The sequence below is a fragment of the Cervus canadensis genome, chromosome X, assembly GCF_019320065.1.
Source record: "Cervus canadensis isolate Bull #8, Minnesota chromosome X, ASM1932006v1, whole genome shotgun sequence".
Taxonomy (NCBI): Eukaryota; Metazoa; Chordata; class Mammalia; order Artiodactyla; family Cervidae; genus Cervus; species Cervus canadensis.
Genome location: NC_057419.1, coordinates 48,156,898 through 48,174,953, shown reverse-complemented (window position 1 = coordinate 48,174,953; position 18,056 = coordinate 48,156,898). Strand labels below are relative to the sequence as shown.

General features: G+C 39.1%; 1 protein-coding gene across 5 annotated transcripts in view; it reads right to left on the bottom strand.

The window, feature by feature from the left end:
* The window catches only part of RPGR (retinitis pigmentosa GTPase regulator), a 73,515-nt gene that overhangs the window by 38,985 nt on the left and 16,474 nt on the right, over window positions 1-18,056 (bottom strand). For 4 of the 5 annotated variants that reach the window (XM_043459068.1, XM_043459070.1, XM_043459067.1 and 1 more), the window contains exons 8-13: window positions 16,969-17,124; window positions 12,284-12,408; window positions 9,653-9,838; window positions 8,454-8,625; window positions 4,542-4,639; window positions 4,088-4,150 (exon numbers count right to left, since the gene is read on the bottom strand). In XM_043459068.1, coding sequence (XP_043315003.1) covers window positions 4,088-4,150; window positions 4,542-4,639; window positions 8,454-8,625; window positions 9,653-9,838; window positions 12,284-12,408; window positions 16,969-17,124 — 800 coding nt within the window. Of the gene's footprint in view, window positions 1-884; window positions 1,821-4,087; window positions 4,151-4,541; window positions 4,640-8,453; window positions 8,626-9,652; window positions 9,839-12,283; window positions 12,409-16,968; window positions 17,125-18,056 lie in introns of all 5 variants that reach the window. The other variant, XM_043459071.1, reaches the window with a different exon arrangement.

The window sequence follows — 18,056 nt, the reverse complement described above, 5'->3', positions numbered from 1 at the left end:
CCCCCTCTCCTTCCTGCTCCTCCCCATCCCCTTCCTCCTCTCCCTCCCTATCCCCTTCCTCCTCTCCCTCCCCATCCCCTTCCTCTTCCTCCTCTCCTTCCTAGCTGTTCCTCCCCATCCCCTTCCCTTCTCTCCCCTTCTCCCTCCCCATCTCCTTCCTCCTCTCCCCTCTCTCCTTCCTTCTCCTCATCCCCTACCTCTTCTACCTCCCCATCTCCTTCCTCCTCTCCCCCTTCTGCTTTCTGTTCCTCCCCATCCCCTTCCTCCTCTCCCTCCCCATCTCCTTCCTCTTCTCCCACCTCTCCTTCCTGTTCCACACCATCCCTTTCCCCTCCCTCCCCATCTCCTTCCTCCTCCTCTTCCTCTCCTTCCTGCCCCTCCCCATCCCCTTCCTCCTCTCCCTCCCCTTCCTCCTCTCCTTCCTGCCCCCCCTCCTCTCCTTTCCCCTCTCTTTCCTCTCCTTCCTGCCATCTCCCCTCTTCTAACTCCTCCCCCTTCCCCTCCTGCTCTTCCTCCTCTTCTTTCTCTTTCCCTTCTTCTTTCCCCTTGTCTTTCTCTTCTTCCCCTTCTTCCTCACCTCCCTCCTCCTCTCCCTCCCCGCCTCCCTGCTCCTTCTCTTCTGCTTCTTTCCTCCCTGTGCTTCTTTCCTCCTGGTGGCCCTGTTCCCTCTCCTTTGGCTGTTGTTCCTCCTCCTCCAGGTCTTTCTCTCCCTTCCCCAGGCTCTCTATTACTCCCTCTCCCATGTCTTCCCCCTCTTCTCCTTCCTCACTTCCTGTTCTACTTCTCTGTTCTACTCCTGAATTACCTTCCTTCCTGATTCCCTCACCTCCACCTTCAGGCACGTGTTCTGCCTCCCCCGCTAGCTTTCCCTTGCCTTCACTCACCTTAGCTCTGTCTGTAAGGTCATCTGACAGGAGCTCTGCTTCCTCCTCCTCTTTTTCTCCACACTCCTCCTCATTTGCCTCTATCTCTTGCTCCTCTTTTCCACTTCCTTCTGAATCATCTTCTCCTTCCTGTTCCTCTGGGATCCTTGATAAGTGATCACACTTAAACTCATATTTTGCCATGATTCTGGATAGCCTGTGTTTGGCCTCTTCACGTTCAATAAATTTTCTGCTATACCACAAGTTTTGATCAATTTCCACTTCATCATCCTCTTTCTCGCCATTGCTAAATTCTATTGACTCAGGCTGCTCGAAACCATCAGCTATACTTTGCTGACTTTCACCTTCCAAATAACTGTCTTCCTCCTCTATAGATTCTTGTTCACTGACAAAGATCATATCTGGCTTGTTCCCTTTACTTTCCTTAACAAAATCTTTATCTTCTTCATCCTCAATATTCATGTCTCTATTTGGTAAGTCGTCAAAAAATGTATCAATATTTTTTCTATTCTCTTCAGTTTTTTTTATATCCTTCAGATCTGTCATTTTCACCAGATCAGTTTTCATATCAGAGACTATTTCTTTTGCTTCTGAATCCTTCTGACTTTGTCCTTCATCACTTTCCTTTTCTATTTCCTCACTATAAAGTGGATAGACACTACGCTTATTTTCATGTCTAAAGGTCCCTTTTTGCAAACCCTCTGCACTGGTGCTGGTCTGAGGACTTTGCAGGTCTGAGTCACTACCTACGTCCTCGTCTGAAAATGCTTCCATAGATAAAGCCGCTGGCATCACGTACATTCCTTGTGCCAAAAGTTGTTTATATACTCTCCCATCTGTCACTTCTGGGGACATCTCTTCATTTTCATATTCATTACTATCATCATTTTCAGTATAAGTTGTATGCTGCTTCGGTTTCTCAATTATTTCTTGTTTCTGTAAATTTTTTGAAGTAATCGTCATACTACTAATTAGCTGATAAAGGTAACTTATTTACTACAAAATACTGCCAAGATTTTGAATTATCATAAATTTCACCTGGAGAATTAAAATGCCCAATTTTACCAGACATTTTCCTCAGATTTTGGTGGGTTTTTTTTGGAGGGGTATAATTTATGCCATTCTCTGTCTGTGGAGCATCTAATTTTGATTCAGTAACATGAATCTGTGTTTAACTTTCAAATTTACCACCTGCCTTAACTTTGCCATTACTCACAGTACCAATATTAATCTCTGCCCCTTTTCTTAATCTGAATCAATTCTTAAATATGTTTCCAGACTGATTTTGAAAAATACTGTTAAAAAATGCACTCTTTTCTACTTTCCCTATTGTTTTGTCAAATTTTGATTGGTCTTTTGAGTCCACAAAATTCTCAAAATCAAAGAAACTAAATGAAAATATGAATTTTTAAAAAACTTGAAATAAGAAAAAGCTTATTTCTAGAAGAAAAAATCTCCCAGAAAATTACAATGAAATATTTTTATCAATACACTACATAATAATGAATATGTTTTTCTTTTCTAAACAACATCTTTTGAGTTTTCAAATTTTTGACCCTCTTCCTTTTATTTACTATATTCTTTAATTATAATAATTTGCATACATAAAAAACTATGAGAAAAATACTGAAGGCAAAATATAAAATTTTATAAGCTTTCTATAAAAACTTATATAATGAACCATTGAGGTTTTAATGATACATTAAGAATATGAAATTAACTTGTTGCTAGACAAAATAAGGCAAATCAAATTGTTGATCTAAATTCTATAAGCTAATGGACTGAAATAGTCTCTAGATAGTAAAAGCTCACTAAATCAAGTTTTATAAATTGTGAAGAGTGCTAGACCTAGGAAGAGGTCATTTTTTTGCTAAACAAATTATTAAAGCAGCACACGTTAAAAATATATAGAAATGCTATAATAAATCTTTTTTATTCACTAAAGTAGGCTTGGTAGGGCCTCTACGGAAAAGGACTATGTGAAATATAAAATACATATTAGTTTAAAAGAAAGTGCCTTCCTTTTGTTTGTTCTAGGTCTTTTCTTTAAAGTCACAATTCTTTCAATAGCCTTAAGACAGAGGCCCAGCTGTCAAAAATGATTTGTAAATGCATGTGCCTTTATTTCCTTAGCACAATAAAGCAGCACAGAAGAGGCAGCGCCCAGAGTCTAAGAGGAAGGAAAGACACACAAAAGATGTCTGCTTGGAAGTACAGTCAAGTCAACAAATCACTGAGCTTCGACAACTGTGTTAGGAAAAAAGCCCTCCCATATTCAAAAAGAATGCTGTTACTCAACATGCCTCTCAGTAAGATAGAGATATGACTAATGAGGACTGGCACTAAATTTTTATAATTTACCCAGATTCTCTTGCATTTCAGTGACTTTCATTTTAAGAATTTTTAGTTTAACAATGTGGCAAAGGTACTAGAAATATAAATGAAATGCGTTCTGTAGCCTTTGTCCTTCAATTTGCATTTCTCCAATTTATGTTTCTAATCCTGAACCCTTCATCATTTCACCTCACTGGTCTTTCAAGCCAGAAAATGCAAATGATTTCAGGTCAGGTTTTTATCTCTCCAGGATTGTGAAAAAACAGAATATTCCCTCCTCTTCTATTCATTTGTTATTCATTAAAAGTCTCTATCACTAATGCATGGTTTCTGACTAATTTCCAAATGTTCAATATTGTTTTTATGCTGCCAATTCCTTGATAAATTAAAGCCTATTACAAACACTGTAAAAGCAATTAGCAAATATTTTAACTAAAAACCACAAAACTTTAGAACTGGAAAAGAGGTTAATATCATCCTGTAAAGTCAGCAAGGTAACTCACCCAAAGTCACACTAAAACAAAGGGTGAGAGGCACTCATAAACAACTGGAGCCTCTTCTAATACTTAAGAATGGTAATAAATATCTTTTGCCTTGATGGTAACAAAGTATGGATACTGTCACTTATTAATGACTTCAAAGAGCAAATTTCAGCAGTGAAATTCTGCCAGTCTTCTTGTATCACAGAAAATACATACCAACAGAATAAGCCCAAATGGAGACTATACATATTGTATCCCCGTCTTTTAAATCCTAAAATAAGTTGAATACTTACCTTTCTTGAGTTCTTTCCAGAAACCTTTCAACAAAAATATAAACAATTCAAACTGTTCTTCCCACCATAGTAAAAATAACTCTCTGTATCATACCTTTTGCTTTTGAACTGGCGATAATTTTAGTTTTTCATTGGAATTCAGGTGCAACATGTGTGTCTGAAATAAATTTTTAAAAATATGTTCTAAAAAAATAAAGACTATATAACTGATTATATACTTATACATATGATTATATATTTATATATCATTATATGTTGATTTAAAATACATATAAATAAAAGTAATACAAAATAGTTCGGACAATCATATAATCAACTTTCAATTGCATACTAATAATGAGGGCTGAAATTAATTTTACAGTACTTAATCTATACTTTACTAAATCTGAGTTTAAAATAATGAATGAAACCAAGACAAAAACAAAAAGCTTTTTTCTATGTATATAATGGCTTAGGAGGTACACATATACACAGACATACACATACAAATACATGAGGAACTAAAACTCAAATTTGTATCTATATTGCACAAATAGGAAAACCAGTACCATATTTAAGATATCAGCAGTTTCTCCAAGGCTTTCTGAATCCTCTGCTGAAAGACTGTCTGTTTCTTTCTCTTTGGTCATTTTATGTTGAAAATAATCTGAATGATTAACATAGAAAAGATAGAACCAGATTTCAACAGAAAAGTGAAAGACAACTAGACAATAAACAGAAATTATTCTGCAATATAAAAGTACAGTTATAATTTTACTAATAGGTCAGTTGGTAAAGAATCCGCGTGCAATGCAGGAGACCCTGGTTCGATTCCTGGGTGTGAAAGATCTGCTGGAGAAGGGACAGGCTTCTACAGAATACACTCTGGTATTCTGGCCTGGAGAATTCCATGGACTGTATAGTCCAGGGGGTCGCAAAGAGTTGGACACAACTGAGTGATCTTCACTTTCTTTCACTTTCAAATGTCTTTTAACCTCATACTAAGGGAACTGAAGAGAATTCATTCACAGTGATAGCAGGTTTTAAAATCTTTCTGAAAATTTAAAGACCCTGACACTGATAAGATAACAACTGCTTCATTCATATGAACAGAGAAACATTATTCCTTTGGGATAAATACTACGAGGTATCAAGCACTATGATGGCCAGTGCCCAAAAGATCCCCATCAACTTATACCCTCCTGCTATGCATACACTTGTGTAGTTCCCTTCCACATTTTACCAGGTTGGTCTGTATGGCCAATAAAATAAGCAGATCAATTTGATGTTACTGTGGCTTATGTCTCAGTCCTATCTCGCTCTCTCCACCTCCCCCCCTCTCCTCAGATCACTTGGCTCTGGGAGAAGCCATGCTGTGAGTATACCCAAGGAGAAGCCCATGTGATAAAGAAGTCCAGCCTCCTGCCAACATGAGTGAGCTTGCAAGAGGAGCATGAAATATCCTGACCCAGAATCACTGTTAGACTGGTCCTGGATTCTTGACCCTTAGAAACTGTGTGAGATAGTAAACGTTTGTTGTTTTAGCCTAAGTTTTAGGGTCACTGCTCATGTAGCAACAGAAAAATAGTACAGAGACCCAGAAACTTTCACAGAAAACCATAAGATTATTACATCATAAAGCAGATAATGGAAAGTTACAAGCTTCATTTGACCTTACATTTGTCTCAATTACTATATCCCCATTTAGCACATATATACTTATTTGAGAGGAGCTCCTTAATAAAGTCTTCACTGAAAATGCCAGTCCACAGTGCTCTCTCCCTTATAAATTCGTTCAATTCCAATGAATGAACAATCAGTTTGTCTTCATTCCATGTGAGGTATTAGGTAGGGGATACCAACTTAAGTAATTGCTAAATCTTAATGAACTTATAGTCTATAAGGGAATACAAAATATGTGATATAGGAGAATGAGAAATCCCATCCAAATGTGGGAGATGAGGAAAATTTTTCACTAAGGAGTTACAGGGAATGATGGATGAGTAGAATTCTGAGAGGTAGGGATGGAGGTAAATGGGGAAGAAAAGAAGTCTAGTGCTAACAGAAGCTGTGGAACAGCTGCCCTGAAAGCTTACCATGTGCTTGGGACAAAGGCTTTTATACATGTCAAGTTAACTTCATGATAATAAGAGAGGTAAGTGTTATATCCCCATTTCACAAATGAATACATTAAGGTTCAGTGACACTCTGCCTTCTGTCCTGATCTTTCCCTGGAACTACTCTTGTCAGGATCACCAAAAATGTCCAGGATGCCAGATCCATGGGATGCTTCTTTACACTCCTTTTTCTTGAGCTTTGAGCAGTACTTTGAATTTGTGACCCTAGTCTCTCATTTCCCTCCTTCTGCCCTACTGGCTGATAAGGTTGAGAAAAGTGGCTTTGCTGGTCTTCCCTCTCTTACCCTCTAAGCGTCAGACAGTCTCGAGGCAAAATGCTGAGTGCTCTTTTCTACTTCCATGAATTATAAATACCATCTCCACATTGACGGTTTCCAAATTTCTATTTCTTGTCCAGACCTCTATTCTGAATGTTATGCTTTCATTTTCAACAGCCTGCTTGATATTTCTACTTGGATGCCTCACAGGGATCTCAAACTCAGTTTTTAACTTTTTTCCTTCAAAGCAGTCAACCACCCTCCTGCCTACACATCTATGTGTAATTTATGAACAAGTTTAACAAGTTCACCTGGTTCTATGTGTAAAATATATTTCCCATGGGCTCACTTTTATATCTACTGTGAACACCTTAGGTCTGTACACCATCATCTCTTGCAAAAGGTTCTCAAGTTTTCTTCCCACCTCTAGTCTGGTATCCCTGCATCCACATGTAGGCAAAAATGATCATCTTAAAACATAAATGGGATTGGAGCACATTACTCCACTGTTTAAAATCCTTTAATGACTTTCTATTACACTTAAGAAAAACACTCAAATCACTTAGGCCTCTCATGGCCTATAAAACCATGATTTTTTTTTGCTGTCTCTTTTTCCAACATCATCTTGCCCTGTCTTTTCCTTCACTCTTGATTTTCCTTCACTCACTTTCTCTTCAACCCCAATGATCTTCTTTCCTTTTCCTATAGACTGCCTTTAACTACATTATTTTCTTTGCCTGGAATAGACACATCCTCTCTCTTTGTGTGGTTATTTTCTTACCCTTTGTTTTAGCTTAAATGTCACCTTGTCATCCATGTCTTCCCTAACCTCCTTATCTCCATAAGAAACACTGAAGTCTGCAAATAATTTAGAAAAAGTCACATTATATGTTGGATGTGTGCTCAGTCACTCGTGTCTGACTCAATGTGACCCCAAGGACTATAGACTGTCAGGCTCTTCTGTCCATGGAATTTTGTAAGCAAGAATACTGGAGTGGGTTGCCATTTCCTCCTCCAGGGATACAACTTACAAAATACTTATTAAGTTTGTTTTAGTAAACAGTCACAAGAAGATAAGGGATGGCTTTTCCTTTTACTCTAAAAAATTCTATCTTCACATTCTAATCTCTGGAAGTGGCAAACAACTTGCCCCAAACCATAAACTTGTCTTTTCCTTGCACACACTGTTGTCAGAATCTACTTTTCCCAGGTACAGGGCTGAAGAGTACCAGTGATTCTTATTTCCAAAGGAAACACAAAAGTTGTGGCAAGATGTAAGAAACCCTGCTCCTTATCAAGGTCCTGGATGTAGGGAATATTCCATTCCCATGGTCTACAGTCCTTGCCTGAGTTCCTGACCCTTTGTTACCTCAACCTTTTCTGTAGGTTCCTGAGCCCAAAGATATTAAAATGATCTGTCCCACTGTTTTTAATCCCAGATGCCCAGATTATCTTCTTAATTCCAAACCTACTGCTTACTCTGCTTTCCTAGTCCTGGCTTCCTGCCCCGTCCCTATCATCTGAGCACATGCCATGCGGCAACATAAACACATTCCTAAGATACATATAGTTAATAAATGTTGGCGCTGGCATCTGCTCCCAGATCAACTGGACTCTACATCCCATACTCCTAGCCATGATGCTATATTGCCTAAACACATAACTTCACATAGGGCCAAAAGACCTGTATGCAAATCCTGTTCATTTCATTTATAAAACTGAGTAACCTTGGGCAAGTCACTCAATCTCTTCAAAGCCTTGTTTTTCTCATATATAAAAATGAAGAATCTAACTCCCACCTATTTCGGGTTGCTTCTGGGTTTAAAGGTGATAATGTAAGAGAAGGTGATATGTATGTTATACACTGCTCTATAAAGATACGCTGCTGTCATCACATGGGATTTTTAAGGTCATCAGAGATGCTTTCTGTTAGTCAGAGTATTCCTGGATTTGAATTCGAATGAGATGTCAGTCTCTAACTAGGAAGAAAACAATTTAAGTGGAGAAAATATCTGAAGATGAACATGAAAACAGTAAGAATAAACGGTACATTTCTTCTGAGAGCAAGCAGAGCATCAAATGTTACCTGGCTCCATTGGGGGCGGAGAGTTTTCATTTTCAGTCATCATTTTCTCTAGCAGGTTAGTTGTAGACATAGAGAAAGGAACTAAGCGAGGCAAAAAACAAATGGGTTGTGGGGAAGTCCCTTCAACTGGAGGTAGTGTTCCCGTCATTCGAATAGAGTCTGGGGATTTCTCCTTTAAAGCAAACAGGTTAAATAGACTGTTAGATGATGTCATATATTTAATATTGATGTAAACTGCCCTGAGGTTGCAAAAACTATCGAAGAGAGAGACTTCAGATTGGCCAACATCCTACAATGTTCACTCTTGAATAATCCCCAAGGGCTCAAAAATGTTTTGTTTTGTTGCCTCTATGTCTAAGTTGCTCTAAATCGTCAATCTGGAGCTATGTTTTTCACCAGATGGGAAAAGTGTATGTGTGTTTTCTCTGCCTTCCCTGAAAGAAAACAGTTACTCAAGAAACACAAACCAACTACAAAATACTTACGGGATATTTCTTAATTTTTCCATATATACTTTTTCATAATAAAAAGCCAAATGTAACTTTTTACCTCTAAAGGCATACATTTGGGAATTTAAAGTAATTTTTATTTAAAAAGGAATGTCTCCTTTAAAAATTACTTGGGATTTTACTTTTTAAAATATAAGTGTCATTGTAATGATCATTTTATTTATTTTATTTTTTTTTGGTGATGATTTGTTTTTGTTATTATTACTACTTTTTTTCTTTCCATTTATTTTTATTAGTTGGAGGCTAATTACTTTATATAATGATCATTTTAAAGCACAGAATGAGAATCCCTAAATTTAATTAAGAAAGAACATTCCCTCTTTCAACCCAAAGTCCTTATTTTTTGTTTTCAACCTTTCATTACTTATACTATATAACCTTTCACTGCTCATGACGTATTAGCTTTAAAAGACAAAACCAAAATAGTAGTCAATTCATATACAGTTGAGACAACAATTTAGCAGTACCACTGTCTACAAAGGTTATCTATGATCATCTCAATTTTCTAATTTAACAGTTTAATTCTGAGTTTTCTTTAAAAGTTTGTAAGCCATTAATTCTAATCATTTTATATAGTAAATTTATCTAAGAAGATCCTTCTTTGGTTTAAAAAGAAAATAAATTTGTTTTCTTCCAGTTTTCTTTGCAGCACTAGACAGTCTTATTATATAGAACAGGTCACAAACGTACCCTCTCTCTACGGCGCACACGTGCTGATAAAGATCTCTGCAGCATGTTTTCTAAAGGTGGATCACTGATAGGCACAGATATAGCCGAAGGTAAGCAAGAATTATTTATTTCATCTGGCTCAACATCTTCTGCCATACCAAGTCGTGGAGTGGCAAAAACTAGCATGTGACATCCACCACAAGCAACCTGCAGCATAAATTCACCGATAAATTCATCGACATTGGCTTCAAACACAAATGGGTTTTTAGCAGTTTTTAGCTACAAAACATTAACTTAGCAGTAGACCTCCTAGACTGAATGATTGAATCTATCTCCTTCTCTCCCTCCACACACACACACACACACACACACACAACACACACACACACACACACACAAAACACACGAATTACAATATATATTCTTTAAAAACTATTACGGAAAATTAGACCAAATCTAATACATCATTTTACTTTCAACTGAATATATAGTATAGAGAAAAAACTATCTGGCACATTATATTTCTCTTCACAAGTTAGAAAATGCTATTTTAATCTGGGAGCAACACTAACAACTTGAAAAAAATCAGACAAGTTCTACTTAAATATAAGTGATCCATGGGTCATGTCATTGTACAACAAAAACCATCACAATATTGTAAAGTAATTATCCTCCAATTAAAATAAATTTAATAAATTTAAAAAAGTAATAAGGGACCCAAGAATACATCAGTCTCTTGGGATAAACATGTCTTCAAGCCTTTCTCTTTACGTGAAGGTTTCTTAAGTTTAATGCTTAAAAGCCCCAAAAGCAAAATGCAAGCATGCACAATGGTGAAAGAATGAAAAACGTAATCAACATCTTAAGGACTTTAAGAAATAAGTAGTTTTCAATAAAATGCTTAAAAAAACATTATGTAGTGTTTACAATATAGAGACTTTTGGTATCTTCATAGAGTTCTACATTGCAACATAGAATAGCATACCCTGAACCTTTCCTTCATAATATTTCCAAAGTTAAAATGGATCTGTTTTATGTATAACATTTAAAAAAATTATCTTCCCCATAAGATTATACAGGGGCTTCCCTGGTGGCTAGATTGTAAAGAATCTCTCTGAAATGCGGGAGACCCGGATTCAATCTCTGGGTCAGGATGATCCCCTGGAGAAGCGAGTGGCAACCCACACCAGTATTCTTGCCTAGAGAGTCTCATGGACAGAGGAGCCTGGAGGACTATAGTCCATGGGGTTGCAAAGAGTCGGACACAACTGAGCAACCAACACACACACCCGCACACAGGATTATAAGCTCAGTGAGTGAGAATCTGGTCTCAGTGTTCATCACTGCATGCTCTGTATTGCTCATCCTCAGTCCAGTATCTTGTACCAAGCAGGTATTCATCAAATAGGTGTCAAATCAAGAAATGGGAAGTGTTCCACAGTATGAGGCTCTGAGCCTCTGGGGAACAAATTCCAAGTGATATTGTTAGGGGAAGCACACTGACTGAAACTGTGCACCCTGGCCAGGCACCACAGTAACCATTTGCATGAGTTATTTTACGACAGGAGGTCCTGGTAAGGAACAGGGAACTAATAAGCTACCACCAACCAGAAGAGTTCAGGAAAGGTCAAAAGAAGACACCACATGTCCGACCACCTCCCAGAATCCTTCTGTCTGGCATCCATCTTGGCTGAACAAGGCATGCACCACTAGGAAGGACTCTGAGTCAGAATGACTGGCTAACGACAACTCGGAAACTAACCCCATCACCATAAAACCTGAGACTGCGAGCCACGTAGCAGAGCAGTTCTCCTGGGTTCCCTTACCCTCCTGCTCTCCACCCGGGCGCCCTTCCCAATAAAATCTCTTGCTTTGTCAGCACATGTGTCTCCTCGGACAATTCATTTCAGAGTGTTAGACAAGAGCCCAGTTTTGGGCCCTAGAAGGGGTCCCCCTTCCTGCAACAATATTATCATCAGTGTGTGTGTGCATGTGTGTGTGCCTGTGGTGTGTGTGCACACAGTTGCTCAGTTATGTCCGACTCTTTGCAACCCCATGGACTGTAGCCTGCCAGGCTCCTCTGTCTGTGGGATTTTCTAGGCAAAAATACTGGAGTGGGTTGCCATTTCCTCTTTCAGGGGATATTCCTGACTCAGAGATCAAACTCAAATTTCTTGCATCTCCTGCACTGCAGGTGGATTCTTTACCACTGTGCCACCTGGGAAGCCCTTACTATTATCACAGACTAAACAAAATTTTCATCTATCGTTCTTAATTGGCAAGTGTTAGAAACAACAGAGATATGGTGCCTAATGCGGACAATACTGAAACAACACTTAATCCAAATAGCACTTAGCTAAATAAAAGTATTTTCAAAACTCATTTATTATCAGCAGGATCTGAGGGTCTGAATGGTATCTAACCCAACAAACATTTACAGATGACTACTATGAGTGAGAAGAAACACTAGAAAAAGGACAGATTTTCAGTGTTGTGATGTCTGACATTTGGCCTTTAGGACACAAGTATATTCACTAGATAGAGCCATGATAATATTTCATCTAAATGTAAAAGGACTCATTTTCTATGAAATCCCAAAAGAATCAAATATAGGAATATGAACACGTAAACAGGGAAATGTGAAGCCCTTACCAAATGTACTATATACTTCAAAAAATTAGAACACAATGCGGGAACGAACTGATTGGTAAAATTCTCCATTCCGAGTCCCAGTTTTCCATGTCGACCGTCTCCAAAAGTATACAAAAGGCCTGATTCTAAAATGAAAAAAAGAGAGAATTATGAAAGTGTTACTTTGATGGATCTATTTGTAAACAGTAGATATATTAATTGACATTGCAATTTTCCCCTCATATTCTGCATTGAATTTACTCTGGTCCATTGATGTTTCCACACTATGGTTTCTGTTGTCCACACATAACATTAGGCAATAGATACCACGAGAATAAATCACTAAGCCCTTGGTGGCTTGTGAAGTTGAGACCCAGTCCTGCGAGGTGTTGTATGGAGCAGCAGCAATCCAGCATGAGCTCTCATGATAAATACCACCTTATCAAAGAGAAGGAGATTTTTGTATTCTGACCTTCTACATCCCAATTTATTTTCTTTTTCCCTCAGGTCATTGAGGGTTTGTCAACTCTGGCGCTACAGACATTTGAGGTTGGATAATTCCCAACTATATGGGTTTGTCCTGTGCCTTATGGAATGTTCAGCAATATCCATGGCTTCTATCTATTAAATGCCCGCCTCTGCAACTATGACAATCAAAAATATCTCCGATATTGCCATGTGTCCCCTGGGGAGACCAAAACACCACTAGACTGGATCAATCCTCTCTCTTACTTCTGCTTCGGGGTTGTGGAAAGCTCCTGAAGGAAATGCCATAAACCAACCATGCTGCTTGTTGGGGATACCAACATTGGGGGGAGGGTCCCCTGTACAGCCGGGCCCAAGATAATGATGAGTAATTTTGTCACCTCGCCAGTTAATCTTTTTGTCTGCGGCCATAGCAGCTAGTCTGAACCTTCACTCCTCAAGCCTTTCCTGCATACTCTCCATCTCAGGTGAGGTCAGTGCCATGGAAGCAGAAATAAAGGAAATGGTGCCAGTACAGGTACAGAGGAGGGGCTCTCCCTCTAAACCAGTGATTAGGAAAGGCTTTCAAACTGAAGCTGAAAGGATTAGGGTTTAGCTACAAGAGGGAGGGAGCAAAGAATTTTTCAGGCAGAGGCCAGCAGTACATACCAAGCACAGAAAGCATAACACAGTCAAGAAGCCGAGAGGCAACCAATGTGTGTGGAGCACAAAGGGGAGAGTGGTATGAGATGAGTCTGAAGAGGTAACAAGGAGCCACACTGCAGAGTATCTTATTAGCTCATATTAAGCATTTTTGAACTCTACATTATGAACAAGTAAAAGTGAAAGTCGCTCACTCATGTCCAACTCTTTGCAACCCCATGGACTATACAAGTCCATGGAATTCTCCAGGCCAGAATACTGGAGTGGGTAGCCTTTCCCTTTTCCAGGGGATCTTCCCAACCCAGGGATCAAACCCAGGTCTCCCACATTGCAGGCAGATTCTTTACCAGCTGAGCCACCCGGGAAGCCCAAGAACACTGGAGTGGGTAGCCTATCCCTTCTCCAGGGGATCTTCCCAACCCAGGAATCGAACCGGGGTCTCCCGCATTGTAGGTGGATTCTAAGGCAGATATTAAGAACACCAATAACCTAAATGAATGGTTTTAAGCTGGGAAATGACAAGATCATATTTGGGAACTTGCACTTTAAGATGGCAAAGTAACCGTATACTAAGAAAAACCAAGAGAATTTTCTGAAAAAATAACCATAATTCACTGAAGTGGCAAGTTCAAAACTTAATATATTAAAAACAAAAAGATTCCCTATAAATAACCAATAAACCAGCATTTAGATTCTCAATTTAGATTGTTATAATTCTTACTTTTAGGTATTTGTTTCCTTTCTTTATGTGTACTCCCTATTTTTGTTGCTTTCCTCCTCCTTTTTTTGACCCTGATTTCCTTATTCACAAGGGCTTCCCTGGTGGCTCAGCTGGTGAAGAATCCGCCTGCAATGCGGGAGACCTGGGTTCGATCCCTGGGTTGGGAAGATCCCCTGGAGAAGGGAATGGCTACCCACTCCAGTATTCTTGCCTGGAGAATTCCATGGACTTTGTAGTCCATGGGGTTGCGGAGAGTCGGACACAACTGAGTGACTTTCACTTCCCTTATTCAAAATGTTAAGGTTTTTTTTTAAACTTGAGTATCTTTAGCCAGAAAAAATAAGCTCTGATCAAGCTGTCCGATCACACTTCCAACCTCAGAGAGCTTTTAAAAACATGAACCACTGGCTATAATGGGGAACTGGTAAGAACTTTCTGATAACTCACTACATACCTCTCATTAGTCTTGAACAACAACAAAAAAATTCATAACATCTACTCCTGCGGAGGACTCACGACCAAAACAGTCAAACAAAATTAATAATTCAATTATTTGTGCTATAATTTCTTTCATCAGGAGGAAAGGTATTACAAAATTTTAACCAAATAACCTAATTACATGTTAAAGGATCTGTAAAAAGTGTATATTTACTATTGTGGTGAACCAAGGATGAAAGAGCAGATAAAACCAAGGAGGGTCTTGTAATGCAGGAATGGAAAAACCAGACCCTTATCGTCCTTCCCTCCTCCATGTTGTAACTATTAATGGAACAGTATAACCTGTCTCCCCTCCTACCCCATTCAGTTCAGTTCAGTCACTCAGTCGCGTCCAACTCTTTGCAACTTCATGGACTGCACGCCAGGCCTCCCTGTCCATCACCAACTCCCGGAGTTTACTCAAACTCATGTCCACTCAGTCGGTGATGCTATCCAACCATCTCATCCTCTGTTATCCCCTTCTCCTCCCACCTTCAATTTCCCCCAGCATCAGGGTCTTTTAAGTCAGTTCTTTGCATCAGGTGGCCAAAGTGATGGAGTTTCAGCTTCAACATTAGTCCTTCCAATGAATATTCAGGACTGATTTCCTTTAGGATGTATTGGTTGGATCTCCTTGCAGTCCAAGGGACTCTCAAGAGTCTTCTCCAATACCATAGTTCAAAAGTATCAATTCTTCGGTGCTCAGCTTTCTTTATAGTCCAACTCTCACATCCATACACTTCCCCCACCCAGTATACTGGGTGTATGCCTCATCCAATCAGCAAATGACCCACAAGACCCCATCCCACTCCTTGTACCCTGGGTATAAAAGTGTACTGAGGACCCCTATTCAACATCGGTTCTTCCTTGAGCTGGCCCACTGTTCTAACAGTGTCTCCCACTCTAATAAATTTTATTTTCCTCTCATTCTGTCTCATGTCTGGAAATTCTTTTCCAGTCTGCACCCAGACCACGACAACTATCAGTGGCAATTTAGATAGAGTTGATGGAAAATGGCAGTAAGGACAGAGAAACTGAGTTTAAGGGCCCAGCAGTAAGGCATACATATCAACAACTTTTCTGGGACTATGAATGAATAATTCTTTACATTGTGTATAGTTCAATTTCATGCTACATTAACAAGGACTTTAAGGTAGTAACAAGGATGTTCATTAACATAACAAGGATGTACATTAACAAGGACTTTAACGTAATGGGCTTCCTTTGTGGTTCAGATGGTAAAGAATCTGCTTGCAATACAAAGACCCAGGTTTGATCCCTGGGTTGGGAAGATTCCCAGGAGAAGGAAATGGCAATCCACTCCAGTATTCTTGCCTAGGAAATTCCACAGACAGAGGAACCTGGTGGGCTACAGTCCATGGGGTCACAAAGAGTCGGACACGACTTAGCAACTACACTTAGCGACTGTACTTTTAACAAGGACACTGATACTGGAAAACAGGCAACCAGTGCTCTCTGAAAGGTTCTTTGGGGAACAAGGGCCAGTATATGGCAGTACCTTGCATTTGCTGATCCCTACTTCCCCCAACCAGATACCATTAGATGAGCTCCACCATAGCAGAAACTTTTGTAGAGAAGGAGGAAAACACAGAAATACCAGTATCTGGATTATTTCAAATATTATATGAGTTACGACTTTTTAATGCTTTGCTTTTTCGATAGAACTGTGAGCTATAAATAAAAAAATTACAGAGCCTTTTGTTCCAAAGCAATTAAAATTGTGCAGTGTATGAATTATCTATGGGTGAGTCAGTCATTTTAGGGAAGCCCCTTTACTGAGTCCTACACTGGCAGCACCTAGTTTCTGTGGTTGAGAAGTAGGCCCAAAGCAGCATCTTCCCAGATAGAAGGAGAAACTACAGAGCAGGAGAGCGAGAACTGCTAGCACTGTGGAGAAAGTAGGAAAGTTACTCCTGAAAACACCTCCTAGTGGCAGAAGCATTCTAAGAATTTACTCAGCCTGAATGGTACTGTCAGATTGAACACGGAGAATGTTTTAAAATAAGTTCCTTCTTAGGAGATTTTCCTCTTGGTGTGAGCAGAGTTTAGAGCCTTCAAATCAATAGTTTCAAAAAGACTCCAGCTTTCTGCCAAAGTATAATACTATGGTCTCACCTCTGAGAGCACTGACGTATTTTGAGGCTCTAAATCTTCGGATCATTTACACTGATTTTAAATTGAACTAAAATATGAAAAAGGAGTTTACAACTTTATACATTGGCATATTAAACAAGGAATTACATTTTCTCACTTATTAATTCCTCTGTTTTAGTCAGATACATTCATTCTCTATAGTATTTATTTTGTAATAAAATATACCCAGTTCCATTAAGTATATTAACAGAAATTTGATCCATACCTGTTATCAAAGCTGTGTGATTTTCTCCACAGCAAACGTGACTTATTTTCTTATCCTTAACACTCTCAATGACTCTGGGTTCTGAAGTTTCAAAAATGAAAGTGCCAAGACCCAGTTGACCAAACTGTCCCAGCCCAAAGGTATACACGGCTTTCTCTGAAAAGGGAGAGGCAAATACCAGAAAAGGATTTCAGAGATACAGATACTGTCATCATTATATCTGGAAAAATGGTGATGGATCCTCTTCTATAAAGTACGTTAAGGGTCTCTCAAAGAAACACTCATGTAAGAATACCTAATACTTAACTATATATTCGATAAAGGAAGAGAAAAATGACAAGGTACACAGTTGTAACAATTATGTCATGGGCCTAATTCCATCTCTTACATATAATGATAGAAGGAACTGCTAAATACACAAAAGTCAGTGAAACCAAAAAAGTCCCTATAATTACCACTCAGTCAAAAAGCATCAGTTGTCATTAAGCTAATTCCTTTCACTGACTTAAATAAACGAATAGTGTTTCCCACAGAAAAGGTCCTTACTTTTAACAGTAGTTTAATGGAATAACCTATTTTAGAAAATAATCTCAGAGGAAAATCTGCATGAGAATTAAAACTTACAGCAGATATGCTACATTTATTCACAGGTAAAGCTCATTTAGAGCTTCCCTGGTAGCTCAGCTGGTAAAGAATCCACCCGCAATGCAGGAGACCCCAGTTTGATTCCTGGGTTGGGAAGATGCCCTGGAAAAGGGACAGGCTCCCCACTCCAGTGTTCTTGGGCTTCCCGGGTGGCTCAGATGGTAAAGCAGCCACCTGCAATGTGGGAGACCTGGGTTCGATCCACGGGTTGGGAGGATCCCCTGGAGGAGGGCATCACCACCCACTCTAGTATTCTTGCCTGGAGAATCCCCATGGACAGAGGAGCCTGGTGGGGGCCATGGGGTTGCAAAGCCTAGGACACGACTGAGCTACTAAGCACAGCACAGCACAAAGCTCATTTATTACGAAGTGCAATAATAATCAGAGGAGGGGAAAAGCCTTTCCTCTATATTATTTAAATTTTTAAAAAAATTTTATTGAAG